Source organism: Prionailurus bengalensis, chromosome B2 (assembly GCF_016509475.1).
Source record: "Prionailurus bengalensis isolate Pbe53 chromosome B2, Fcat_Pben_1.1_paternal_pri, whole genome shotgun sequence".
Taxonomy (NCBI): Eukaryota; Metazoa; Chordata; class Mammalia; order Carnivora; family Felidae; genus Prionailurus; species Prionailurus bengalensis.
In genome coordinates, this window is record NC_057349.1 from 4,128,196 (window position 1) to 4,142,567 (window position 14,372).

The window sequence follows — 14,372 nt, forward strand, 5'->3', positions numbered from 1 at the left end:
AATACCTTGTGAGTTGAAATGCACATCAAACCAAACTGCATTAAGGAATTAAAATACAGGATGCAACAATGCAAAGAGGGAGATGCACAGAAATGTTAAAATATTACAATCTTAAAAATGTTCTAAGCTTCCGGTGTTGTAGAGAAAAGAGTAAAAGTATAATTCATACTAAAGTGAAAAGGACATGCTATAATATCTTCAGTGCTTGAAAACAACAGTGAAATACTGTCATAGACGGAAAAAATAAAACCGATGAATCTAGAGGAAAGAAAAAGTGGAATGTGAAAGCAGAGGTCAAAAAGAAAATAGTGAACAGATAAAGAGTCATAAGTATATCAGTTATTGTATTAGACCAATATGGATGAAATATTCCAAGTGAGTATCAAGACTGTCCAGCTCAATGATAAAGGACACTGTAGCCTGCTACAAATAAAACATGCAATAAACATGAGGACATAGCACGGATGCAATTAAAGGATATAGAGAGGTATCCCACGCAAATATTAACCAAAAGAAACTTGAAACAACTATCGGAAAAAGTGGAACACTACTAGAAATAAAGTGTTAGTTCACAATGGTGAAGAGAAAAATATCAGAATTATACCTCTGAATCCAAGAATACAGTCTTAATTTATATTCAGTACGAACTGAGAGGACTCAAAGAGCTAGACAAACGTACCACGGAGGGAGAAATTTTCATACCCTCTTTGAACAGCTTGTACAAAATATGAGGGAGACACGAAGTTAGTAAGGACGTGGACGACTAGAATGACAAGAACAAAATGTGACGGGCTTGACCTAATTGATGAATATGGAACACGACACTGTGCTCAACGAGGAGAGGATCCCAATTATTTTCAGTTGCCTACGGGGCAGTTATTGAAACTGACAATATGCTGGGTCATAAAGCAAGCTGCAATTAATTTAAAACGATTGAAATCATTCAGAAGAGTAACATCTTGGACTGCGAGTAACTTGTCCTGTGAGTGTCCTGTGCAGGACAAGCAAACGTTTCTAATAAATTTTAACTTGATAAACGAGCGACATCTTGCAATACGAGTTGTACATGAGGCCAAATGTCACCTGATCACAACTGAGCCAACGGTTCTTGAAATTCACTCTGATATACACGTGCTTTCGATGACAAGGATGTTTCTGGAACGAATTATGCTCACATACCAAGGTTTTACTGTATATTCTTAGATCACAGTGAATTAAGGTTGCCATCAAAAGTAAATGACACATAACCGATTGCTTTCAAATTAATGTCTGAGTTAAAGAAGAAATCACAGTTGGAATTAGAAAATACTTTCACTAAATTATAATGAAATAGGACATTTCAAAGTATGTGGGATGGTTTTAAAATCATGCCGAGAGAGACACGTATAGCTTTAAACATATACATCGAAAGACAGTTAAGTCTTCAAATCAGTAATCATGTTTTGATCTCAAGTAGCCAGGAAAAAAGGAGCAAATTTAACCCTCCCCCCCCAAATCATGAAGATTAGGGGGAAAAAAGTCATAACATAAAATCAATAATGTCACAGGTTGGTTCTTTGGGAATTAATAAAATTGATAAAATAATGAAGGCTGATTAAGAAAAAGAGAAAAACGGTCAAATGAGTAACATCAAAGTGTGCATTATGGTAAGTCACAGCATATAAAAAGGAAATCATATTATGGACAACTTCATGTCAGTAAATCTGACAATTAGATGACACTGAAAAGTTCTTCAACACACACACACAGTCATAAAATACAATTTTTAATATCGTTATGGGGAGAGGGGCTCATGAAGGCAAATGTGACAACGGCCCACAAAAGTCCTCAGTGGCCCAATTCCCACAAAGACCTTAGGGGTCCTACCGCTAAAATGAAAAAGGGAACTCTACCTTCCGGGGACAGTTGGAGGTCTCTACCCCGATCTGCACCTGTGGCTGCTCACGATCATAAATGTTCTTCTTTACACATTAGGACACACCCTCTAGCTCCCCCGAAAAAGCAAATCAAATTTGCACCCAGTGACTGCCTACGGCTGCTTGCAGGGACTCTGGGTCCCTAGGTGATGCCTCTCTTAAGGCACAGAAACTAACAGACCAACTACACACAGCCTCCCACATGTGAAGGCAGGGGAGGAATAAAATAGACCCAGGGACACAAAATCAAATGGACAGAACAAAACAAACAGAAAACCCTCACTCTCAGAAAAAGGAAGAACACACAGAACCTCCAATGGTGAAATCTGTTAGGCAGGAAAGGTCTGGTGACCTTCTCCCCATCCTGGAGAGAACTCATTTCTCGGTAAGACACTGATTCCGCTCTCTGAAAGGCACTTCCTTGTGCTCTGTGGATCGACAGATAGATTTGACCCCTAGTCTACTGATCGTTCTCTGGGGCTTCCCTGCTTTTGTAGTTGACTTGTGGCAGAGCTGGGTCTGGGTACCCAGGACTGGCCAAGCACTGTTGTTTGGAAACTAGCTTCTGCCCTCCTTGTCTGAGGACTGGAGCAGTCGCTGGGGCCAGGATCTGGGACTGTGGCAACAGGCCAGGTGAATAGAGTCCTTCGATTCTGTATTAACCCTAAACCGGTTTCTATTACCAATAAACATCACTTTCCGAATTTCTCAACTGTATTTACAGATTTCCTAATCCTGCTGGCTGTCACTCTATATGGTCTCATTTTCTCAATCTCTTAAAAAGCCAACTTTTCTGACTTTGTGCTGTAACCGGAAAGTTAATTATATCGGCATACTTTTTTGACATTTTAATGGAATTTGAGGAGGAGGAATGAAAAATTCAGGAAATAAACAGTTAGCTCTCTTAAACCTCATTTCATTAGGCTGGCTTTTCCTGTAGTGTTTGTACGACTTTACATCTGTGTTTTGTCGTTCTTTTTCTCACAGTTATTACGGATTTCTTAAGGGAGTTACAAATGTAATTGGAATGATAGGAGGACTAATTTCTTCCATTCTGTGTGGAATGATCCTGAATGAGGTAAGGAGCATTCAGACATGGGCGGTTACCTTTCTCATATTAATTGTACAGAAAGAAGGTAATGTATATACAAACAATTGTAGAGGTGACATCTGCCAGAGGTGAGTAATGAGATATTCTGTCACATCAAACCTGGTCAGATCAGGCATCCCTCCAAACCTACAGATAATACAATTTCTTTCTCACTGGATGTCAATTAGTTGTGCTGGGAACATTTTCGTCGTTGGTCAGGGGGACAGAATTGGACCTCTGTGATTTAAAAAAAAAAAAATATTTGAGAGAGAGAGAGCACACACAAGTGGGGAGGGGCAGAGAGAGAGGGAGACCCAGAATCCAAAGCCGGCTCCAGGCTCTGAGCTCTCAATGCAGAGCCGGATGCGGGGCTCAAACCCACAAGACCTTGAGATCATGAGCCGAGCCAAAGTCTGACTCTTAACTGACTGAGCCAGCCACGTGCCCAGGACCTCTGTGATTTTTAATAATGGGTGTGTGGCCTGATCAAAACAGGAATTTGGCTGGGTGAATGGTGATATAAGTAACAAGATACAGTTTTGCTAGAAAAGGAATTGAAAATCAGGAGCAAATTAGAATGAAACACCAGAAGAAACACTTCTAGAAAGGCTGACTTGTGTTTCTGCAAGTGTTGTGGGCAGGGTTACCTGAAACCCTTCTCTTAAGAACACTAAAATGCCCTATCAAGCTTAAACAATCATTCTACGCACCGAGCTGATCTTGAAAAAGACACAAGAGAAAATTTCAGAGATCGAACACGAAGGAAGAGTTTGGTCCCCGGGACATAAACGCCCGCTGAAGCCACGGGCCGCCCTGGGTGACCTTCCTCTTCAGCTGTGATGGACAAACCAGGAACAAGAGATAACATCCCAAAATCACTCAAAAAAAAAAAAAGTCAGGACACACATGCCGGCATAAATCTGTAATCACAAAGGACTGCCCCTTCACACCGCCAGCCCCGTGAAGGTCATATACAAACTTGGTGTCTTTGGGGGAAAGCCCATGAGCTATGGTGTAGCAGGATCCAGGCAATTCCTCTACGTGGTCCTGATGACCCGGGCCAAGGAGAGGTGGTCTGCGTCTGCCATGGCCAGATTTCCCAAAGAGGGGAGCCCTCCACCATCACGCTCCACATACGTAAGGTATCGGGAAGGCAGGAGAAATCACTATACTCGTGGAAACTCCCTGATGAGAGAGGTGGCCTCCGTGGAAAGGCAGAGCTCCAGGAGCCCAGGCTGCCCCCCGCCCCCAGCACAGAGCCCACTCAGTCTCTTTTTGGGTTTACCTCGCTCAGACGTGCTGAGTGCACCTCCAAAAGCTTGTCAGGTGAGCTGACTTCTCCGCTGGTTTCCGAAGGCTCGGAGGAAACGTGGCTCCAGAGACAGCCAAAGCCGTCTCCGTCCAGTGGGGGAACTGGTCTGTCTCAGCCCTTGCTTCGGAGGGAAAGGAAAAACAGAATAAAGACCTTCTGAATACCTGAATCAATACACCAATTTTCACAAGGTTTGGGGGCCCAGATTCAAACTCGACTGGTTTCAAGTGCCGTAAGCCAAGAATTGAAATTTCGAGGAGGCCACAGATGCCTGGTAGAAACTAGTGAAATTTCTCCGGAGAAACTCACCCTAAATTCATACTCCAGGATTTTCTCGTGCAGGGAAGTTTAGGGAATGTGATTTCACAATCAACCAAGAGTCACCAAACACGTGAAGAAACAAGGGGTCATGTGAGAGAATAAAAAAAATTTGGAATATATCTTTAAAGGTATTTGAAATCTATGTATATATTTAAAAAATGTTTTTAAATGTTTATTTTCGAAAGAGAGACAGAAAGAGAGACAGAGCACGAGCAGGGGAGGGGCAGAGAGAGAGGCAGGCACAGAACCCGAAGCAGGCTCCAGGCTCCGAGCTGTCAGCACAGAGCCCGACTCGAGGCTCGAACTCACGAACCGCGAGATCATGACCTGAGCTGAAGTCGGACGCTTGACCCAGGCGCCCCTATGTATGTATTTAAAGAAGCAAAAGAGAGGATCGAAAATATAAATAAGAAGCATAGCATCTGACAACCAAATCTAACCTTTGGTAACCAAGAGTATAAAAAATGAAACAAAAAATTTCGGATTAAATGCAGCTAACAAGAGAATTGGTGAGGCTTCTGATTCCAGTAATGAGAGAGTAATTTGGGTCAATTCTGTTAGTAAAGGCAACTTAAAAGGCCGGAAGCTCCATCGTGCTGTATCCTGTGGTAGCACGGACATCCAACAGCCATCATAAATCCTTCCTTTCTGGAAGCCAGATTGGGAGACAGACAGCAGCAGCTGCTTTACGGAGGTGAGGCAGGCATCCCGAGGGCTACCTCTCGCTGTGCACTTGAACGCCCTCTGATCGGGTCCTGAGGTGATCAAATGAGTGCTCGGCCTTGATTAATGTGTTCTGTGTGGGGTAAGGTGAGTCAATCAGATCTGTGGTGACCAGAAGGGCAGAGCAGGAGGTTAATTACTGCAGCCACGATAATTTTTCTGGTTCTCTTCTTGGCGTCTTCCCACTTCCGTGGAGTTAAACGTACTCATGCGAGTTATTTTGGCCAATGACATAGGAGATGAAGTTACACGGGTTAATTCTGAAGAGGAGCGTTAAGAATCAGGAGGCCATTCTCGTGCTCTGACACAGCGACTGGTAACAATCACAACGGTGACCGCATCCCTACCGTCCAGGGTCTGGGAACGAGGGGACTGGAGTATAGCTCCCAGCCAACCTGCTGTGTACCCCGGTGTAACCAAAACACCCACAAATCTCTGCCATTAGAAGGTACAGAGACATCTATGGTGAAAGATATCAATACATCACTTATCATAGTTGTTGCAGCAAGGAGGACAAATCTATACGAATATAAAAGACGTGAGCAACACAATTAACACACTTGGCCTAACTGATATATACAGAGTAATGCCCCACTCAACAACCACAGAATCCTCATTCCTTTCAAGGTGTCCCGGAACATTAACAAAATCTGACCACATACTGTGCCATTATGTAAATCCTAGCAATTGTAAACAGGACTGTGATTACACAAAATGTGTCCTCCAATCACAGTTCATTTATGACAGAAATGAAAGAGAAAAGACCCGTAGAAAAAGCCACGTATATTTCGAAAGTAAGAAATGTCTTAGATCGTCAATTGCCTATATTGGCAAGCTCAGTGATTTGACTCGGTTCTTCCACTGAGAAAAGATGGTAAATCAGATTCCGGAGGACCAGTATTCTATAGAAAACCAAAGCGCGATAACACCCAGAATCAATACTGACAGGATTTCTAAGAAGATCACGTACGTTTATAAAACTGAACAACAGGACAGTAAATAATTATTAGGTTTAAGAGAACATCAAAAAAAGAATCAAGTAATACTTGAACTGAATGATGGTGAAATTGGTACATTTGGAAGTATATGGGACATTAAGGGTAATTTACAACTTCACCTAATTTATAAAAGAAAACACCAGAAAAACAACCAAAAATAAATAAACTGAGCATTTGACTCCAGAACTTGGGGGGGGGGGGGGAGAAAAACAACAGAGCGAACCCGAAAGACAAGGACTAAACTCATAAGGGGGCAAATAAGTAAATTCTACAGTTAATAAAACCATAGAGAAGATATATAAAACTTAAAATTGGTAACGTGAAAAGATTCATCAGATAAACTTTCTGGAGCAGGATACAAGAGACAAGATTCAAATAAAATGCCAAATGAGAAAAGGGAAATGTTTTCAGGGACAATGTAGATTAAAAGCCAAGAATATTCAGAACAACCCCAGGCTGAAAAGTGGGGAAACCTGGATGAACAAAATCATTTCTAAAAATATATCATTTACCCAAATTGGCTCACGAAAGATAGAGACCATGGACGGACCAATCAAAATGGAAAACCTGAAGTAGAGTTCAAACATCTTGAACCTGAACTCAGGCCGAGGTGGCTTACCAGCTGTGTGCTACCTAATATTGGATAGTTTATTCCTGTTCTCAACTACCGATGTCGGAAATTAAGAAAAAGAATTCTGAAAGCACTTATAAGGCTTGTATAATTTTGATTCCAGAACCAGATGATAGCAACGGAAGAAATATTTAGGCTTATTTAACTCATGAACAGAGATGCCAAAGTCCTAAAGAAATTATTAGTCAACCAAAGCTAAGAGTATATTAAAAAACAATACCTCATGACCAAGTGGATTTTATTTCAGTAAAGCAAACATAGTTTAATGTAAGTGTATTTACCGGTATAATTCATCGCATTAGATCAACGTAGAAAAAAAAAAAACTTCTATGATTATCTCAATTGGTACATAAAATTCCAAAATTTGTATGAGGTTTTTTTTTTTTTTTTTTTGCATCCGATTAGCAAAATAAGGAAAGAAAGGAACTTCTTTAATGTGGAAATTTTTTTCAACTTTTTTTTTTAATGTTTATTCATTTTTGAGAGACAGAGAGAGACACAGCATGAGCAGGAAAGGGACAGAGAGAGAGGGAGACACAGAATCCGAAGCAGGCTTCAGGTTTTGAGCTGTCAGCACAGAGCCCGACGTGGGGCTCGAACTCGCAAACTGCGAGATCCTGACCTAAGCCGAAGTCGGACGCTCAACCGACTGAGCCACCCAGGCACCCCAATGTGGAAATTTTTTATGCCAAAATACTATAGATTATTTTTACCGGATGAAGAAATTTAAGATGCATTTCTGATGTGGATAGAGGTAGAGAGTATTACGCGATGTGAAATCAGTCAGTCAGAGAAAGACAAATCCCATATGACTTCACTCACAAGTGCAATTTAAGAAATACAACAAATGAGCAAAGGGGAAAAAAGAGAGGGAAAGAGGCAAACCAAGAAACAGATTCTTAACTATCGAGAACTCACGGATGGTCACGGGGTGGGGGTGACTTCTCACCAGGTAACGTATGGATGTGTTGAATCACTATATCGTACTCCTGAAAGGAATATAGCACTGTATGTTAACTGCTGGAATTTAAATACAACCAAAAAAAAATTCCAAAAAAAAAAAAAAATAAAGCTAGATATTTCATTCCAAAAGAAAAGAAGAAGAAGAACTTAAAGTGTTTCAAAGCAGGTGTTTGCATTTGGAAAAGGTGGTAAAAGCAATTATTTGCATTAGATGATGTTAAGTGACGATGTTACGTCAGTAACGTAACCTCACAAAGCTTTGTATGTGATGGCAGCTGACAGTTTATAAAAGAAACAATAAGGAAATTAAAAAGTTGAATAAAAAATAAGATGCATACTTCTGAAGGTGAGAAATGAGAAAAGGATGATCATACCTACATTACTTATCAACTTTTTAACACTGGACTGGAATTTCTAGACGCTGTTTTAAAAGGAAAGAAAAATACAGATTTAAGAATCAGAGAGAATAAAATAAGGCTTCAGAAAACCAACACGAGCAATAAAAAATAGAAAATGGAAGAAAGGAAGAATGGAGTTCAGTAAGTTTGCTCAAAACGAAATCAACATACTTAAATAGCAGCGTTTATAAATACCAGAAATGTTACCTAGAGGGCGTTTTATATATATATGGCATCATTCACACTACTAACAAAAGGAATTGTTTTGGAATTAGAATACACCCCAAAATATGCAAGACAGTAATGGAGAAATTTTTTTAAAATACTGACTTTATAAGGGCACCTAGGTGGCTCAATTGGTTAACTGTCCGACTTCAGCTCAGGTCATGATCTCACCATTGTGGGTTCGAGCCCTGCATCAGGCTGCGTGCTGACAGCTCAGAGCCCGGAGTCTGCTTCGGATGAGCCCGGAGTCTGCTTTGGATTCTGTGTCTCCCTCTCTCTCTCTGCCCCTCCCCCACTCATTTTCTCCCTCTCTCTCTTTCAAAAGGAAAGTAACATAAACATAATTTTTAAGAATACTGACTTTATAACATACTGTTAATAACACAACATGTACAGTTATAAGGAAAAACAAGACAGAGCTAGAGTATAAGAAAAAATAATCTGGGAGACACTGATGAGAAACTAAAGAGCTAATTTTTTTTCATGAATCAGTTTTTATTCAGAGGCTATAGGATTCTTCTCTGACTTTTTTTAAAAAAAATTATTGTAGTAAAAGACACATAAATTTGTCCTCTTAATTTTTAAGTGTACGTTATAGTATTAAAAGTATTGTTAACTATGTGTACATTGTCGTACAACAGATCTTTAGAACTTTGTTATCTTGCATGACTGAAACTTTTTCCTCACTGAACAACTCCCTCCTCCTGGTCCTTCTGATTTTTTAAAATATATTGGCGCAGTTGGTTAAGCGTCCGACTTCAGCCAGGTCACGATCTCGCGGTCTGTGAGTTCGAGCCCCGCGTTGGGCTCTGGGCTGATGGCTCAGAGCCTGGAGCCTGTTTCCGATTCTGTGTCTCCCTCTCTCTCTGCCCCTCCCCCGTTCATGCTCTGTCTCTCTCTGTCCCAAAAATAAATAAATGTTGAAAAAAAATAATAAAAAAATAAATATATTTAATGTCTAGTCTGGAAACATCTTGTTTTATTTCTCAAGGTCTACTCCTAAATTATATATATATATATATATTTTTTCTAAATTATATTTTAAATAAAACCGATGATGATTTGGTCAAGTTGCGAAAAAAATACATTCTGGATGATGAAGTTTCATTTCAAACCGAGGGCATGGATTTATTTAAAAAAAAAAAAAACATAGTGGCAACCCCCCTTGTAGAAAAATACAATTATACTCTGTTCTCACACCTGACCCCAAAATTTATTCTAGATGATGAAAGATGTAAAGGAAGGAAAGAACAATAAAGATACTAATGTAAAATAGGACTTAGTAATTATATAAATTTCTGGTTGGACATCCTTCGAAAGCATGACACCAGACATTTAAACCCAATCATGATGCATTATACGTTCAACTACATAAAATTTAATTTTAAGCTGATAAAAAAGTTAAAAGGCAAAATGGTAAAACAGACCTCAAACATAATTAAAATTCAATGCCATCTTTGAATATAGATGCAAAAATGAAATAAATTACCTGTGCATAGAGTCCACCAGCATATTAAAATATATGCCTATGACACCATGATTAAGTAAGCCATTTTCTATGAAAGTGAAAGTGGCTGAATATTACCAGATCTATTAATGAAACTGATCGTATTAGAGGCTCAAAGAGAAAATGAGTTAGGAAAAAGGAAAAGGTATTTGATAAATTTTGTTCAAAACTGATCCAATTTATAGCAGCAAAAAGTGAAAAACCACTTAAATATAAGGAAATAAGGGATGTTTTACACATTTTATAAATCTAAACTCTGGATTACTAATAAGTCAGTAAAGGTCAAATATTTCTTCATATTCAAATGTTCATATTTCTTGTTTTTAAAACACGTTTATATTTCTAAATAAAAAACATATGCATTCTTGGCTTGGGCACTATGTACATCATAATGCCATTTTGATATATGAAAAATTATATGTACATAGACACAAATCAAAAAAGGAGAAAGATAAATGGTAATTATCTTTGTAGAGTGAACTGACAAATTTGTTTTGCTCCTTATGAGTGTGTTTTTCCATGTCTGTAAAGTGATTTGTGCTGAACCTGTACTGATTTTAATATGATATTGGAAGTGTTAAAAAGCACCTCAAGCCCACTAATTTATAACTACTTTGCACTAAAATCCTCAGAATCCGGAATCTGGCTGGTTTAAAATCTTCTTCCTGACGGCAGGCGTTAATGTGACAAGCCTACTTTTCTGTCTCATATTTGGGAAAGCAGAAATTCAGGACTGGGATAAAGACAGACCAGAACAAACACGCCTCTGAAGGTAAGAAGTGATCGGCTTGAGGTCCGACTTTGAAAGTGGGGGTGCAGGAGAGGGCAGGGTTGAGGGTACCCCCTGAGCAGACTGTGGTGCTGGGCAGGGTACAAGTTTGGGTTTGGGGGAAGAAGGGGGCCATGTCCAGGTGGGGACAGCACGCAGCCCAGAGGAGGTGTCGCTCTGAGATTCTGGGGAACCAGTGGGGCTGGGACTGTCTAACCTTAAGGGTGATGAAGAGAAGGGGAGGCTTCCAAGGGGGGACTGGGCAGGGCCCTGGGTTGAGCAGGGAGCGCAGCTGGAGAATGTGGTATCACCCCGGGAGGGAAATGTTACCCACAGGTCAAATTACATAGGGTCTGGAATTTACTAATGGGTTTGGCAAGAGGTACCTTAAAGGTGACCCTGACTAGAACGAATGATGGAGACTAAGGGCACATTCAAGTTCAAAAGAGAATCTGATACTGTGCCTTTCTTCTTTCAACTCTGTCAGAGGTAAGTAAAGAGTAGACATATGTCTTTATAGAATTATTTCCCGTAATGCATAAATAAGAATTGATATATGTAGGATATCTTTACTGAACAAACTCCAGTGAATCAAGGGATCTGTTTTTTTGTTTTGTTTTGTTTTTGCCCCGACAGCGGTTAACATCACAAAGAGAGATAGAGACACACCGTGTACATCCTGACCCAAGAACACACGCCACCAGGGTCTTGCTAAGAACATCAGCTGAGTACAGTCAAGCCTGTAGATAGCAGCTGCTGTTTTGCAAGAAAGACAGAGACTGGAGAGTGCAGAATGCGTGGATCAAAATCCTAAGGACATCGTCAGCAAATCTAAACTGTGGGAATTTTACAGTCAAAGGCCTTAATAGATTTTTTAACAGACAAATTACAAAGAAAAAGAAAAGGGACAGGAGGGGGAGCGTCTAGATCAAAAGTGACTTTAAAAGCATTACATTTTTAAAAACTGGCAACACTATCAGGGTGGAGGGTGGCCAATCCGTAAAGACAGGCAGAGAAGACGTTGTTCTAAATGTCAGGATAGTCATTACTTTTAAGGGGAGGAAGATGTGATTGGGACGGACCACATGGAAAACTTATGAGGTTCTGGCAATATTCTTTTATGTCCACAGTGGTGATTAAAAGAGCGTTCACGGAATTACATGTTTGTTTCAGGCAGTTTTCTCTACCTGTGTTTTGGAAGGAAGGAAGGAAGGAAGGAAGGAAGGAAGGAAGGAAGGAAGGAAGGGGAGAGGGAGGGGGACGGAGGGAGAGAAGGGGGAGTGGGGGTGAGGAAGGAGGGAATGTGAGAGCAGGAAATGGAGACAGCAAGAACAAACAGCACTGTAAAAGGGAGCAGATAAATGACACAGTCCCTGTGGGGGAACGTGGATTGTTTGTCTGTCTTAGACTTAGGTGCAGTAGTAACACCTACTAAGCTGATGGCATTATTCAGTCATGCGGTTTCACCGTGGGAGAGAGGCGCACACGCAGAATGAAAGTATTTGAGTCCTCCAGAGAGGATGAAACCCAAGCACACTGCAGGCGTGGGCCCTGGACGTAACCTAGAGTGAATCCGAAGTAGCCCAGAGAAGGTGGGATTTATGGGCAGCCACGTGGCGGGTCAGTACACGGGTTGGCATTTCGTGTGTGCAAAAAGCAGTGAGGTTTTCACTTAAGGGGAAGGAGTTGAGAGCGAAATAAAGGAATCAACCCTGGGAAAGGGTGAAATTCACGTTATGAGTAAATGACATGATTGCTTACCTTGAAAATCAAAGGGGGTTGACTGGAAAGCTACAGAAACAGTAAACACACCCAGTAACATTGCTGATCAATTAATACAGAAATAAATTTTTTCCCGTTAAGCGATAATAATAACTGGTTAGCGAATTTATTGAAAGAAATGATGGTTGGAGGGAAATTTGGTAGGTATCAATCAAAGATTCAATAGGGGCGCCTGGGTGGCTCAGTGGGTTAAGCATCCGACTTCACCTCTGGTCATGGTCTTGCGGTCTATGGGTTTGAGCTCCAAGTCGGGCTCAGTGTTGACAGCTCGGAGCCTGGAGCCCGCTTCGGATTCTGTGATTCCCTCCCTCTCTGCCCCTCCCCTGCTCATGCTCTGTCTCTCTCTCTCTCAAAAATAAACAAACATTAGAAAAAATTCAATTGACTCAGTATTGCCAGTAGTAAGAGTTCCCATAACGGTGCATCACAAAAATTCATCAAGATGCATTTATATGCAAGGTTGCTGATTAGAAATGGCAAAACTCTGGATCTGGAATTAAACATGTCTTTGTTAATTAATTTTGTGTAAGCGAATGAAACACAACCAGAAGCTAAAAACATGGGAGCTCATACAAATTATTTTAGTAGACAAACTACTGAGGTTGTCCTTATGAATAAGCACATAAGAAAGCTGGGAAATGCTCCATAGGTATTAGCAAAGGTTTATCCTCTATTTCCAAGATATGGAGCTGGGCATAGCTATGGCAGTAATCATATTCAGACCCAAAAATCTTACTTGTTTCTACATAGTTGACCTATTAAAATCTACAAGGTATATTGAAGTTTTCCATTATTATCTCTTTTAATTTCCATTTATGTCCAAGCAGCTTAAAAATTTTTTTTAATGTTTACTTATTTTGAGAGAGATACAGAAAGGGACAGAAAGAGAGAGAGAGAGAGGATCCCAACCAGGCTCCGGGCTGTCAGTGCAGAGCCCAACACAGGGCTCGAACTCACAAATCGTCACATCATGACCTGAGCTGAGGTCAAGAGTCAGACGCTTAACCGACTAAGCCACCCAGGCTCCCCTCCAAGCAGTTTTTAATTGAACATCCTGATGTTATATTACAATATCAAAAAAGATTCGGTAAGCGTGTCCCCCCTGGAAAGGTTAACTTTGATTTTCTAAAATTGTCTAAAATTACTGCCCTCTCACCTTTCTTGTGTGTGTGTGTGTGTGTGTGTGTGTGCTTGCTTCAGATTCTCTGGAATGCAGTGCCGTCGCCTTTGGTTTCGACCTTTCTGAGCCATTTCACTTAATCTGTGTTTCTTACAAATACTTTCCCCACGCTGAGCACGGTCTCCTTTGCAGGGGTGAGTTTAACCCAACAGCCTTTGTTATCATGACACATACACTTCATGTTTGTATTTTATACTGTATTTTATACTCCCCTAAAACCATGTCCCCCTTATCTCTGTCCTCCTCCTCCTCTTGCTTCCTTGCCCCCGCTAATAATTCCGAAGGGACAGGGAATATTTCAAATGCTGATTGTGCTTACACGCTCTGATTAAACCTTCTTGGAAAAGCTGTCCATTTTTCACTGGAAGGTAATACTCTCTTTTGCTGCCTTCTTTTCCCCTCCAAAATATCTCACCCCTTGGACTCTTCTAGTAACTTTTCTCCTGCCCGGACGGACGGCGCCTGCCTGAGGGTGTCACTCCCCAAACACAGCAGAGGCGGAACCCCCTGTTTACCTCGGCGGCCTCTGCAGCTTCCATTGGGCGGGTGCCGGAGGG

General features: G+C 40.8%; 2 protein-coding genes across 2 annotated transcripts in view; one reads left to right on the forward strand and one right to left on the reverse strand.

Annotated features, from left to right (window-relative positions):
• The window catches only part of SLC17A1 (solute carrier family 17 member 1), a 34,068-nt gene extending 22,056 nt beyond the window's left edge, over nt 1–12,012 (forward strand). Inside the window, exons 11-13 of the mRNA XM_043592869.1 lie at nt 2,904–2,994; nt 10,717–10,856; nt 11,490–12,012. Coding sequence (XP_043448804.1) covers nt 2,904–2,994; nt 10,717–10,854 — 229 coding nt within the window. The 3' untranslated portion in view covers nt 10,855–10,856; nt 11,490–12,012. The remainder of the gene's footprint in view (nt 1–2,903; nt 2,995–10,716; nt 10,857–11,489) is intronic.
• The window catches only part of LOC122490296 (histone H2B type 1-A), a 348,434-nt gene that overhangs the window by 254,679 nt on the left and 79,383 nt on the right, over nt 1–14,372 (reverse strand). The gene's annotated exons all lie outside the window — the stretch shown is intronic.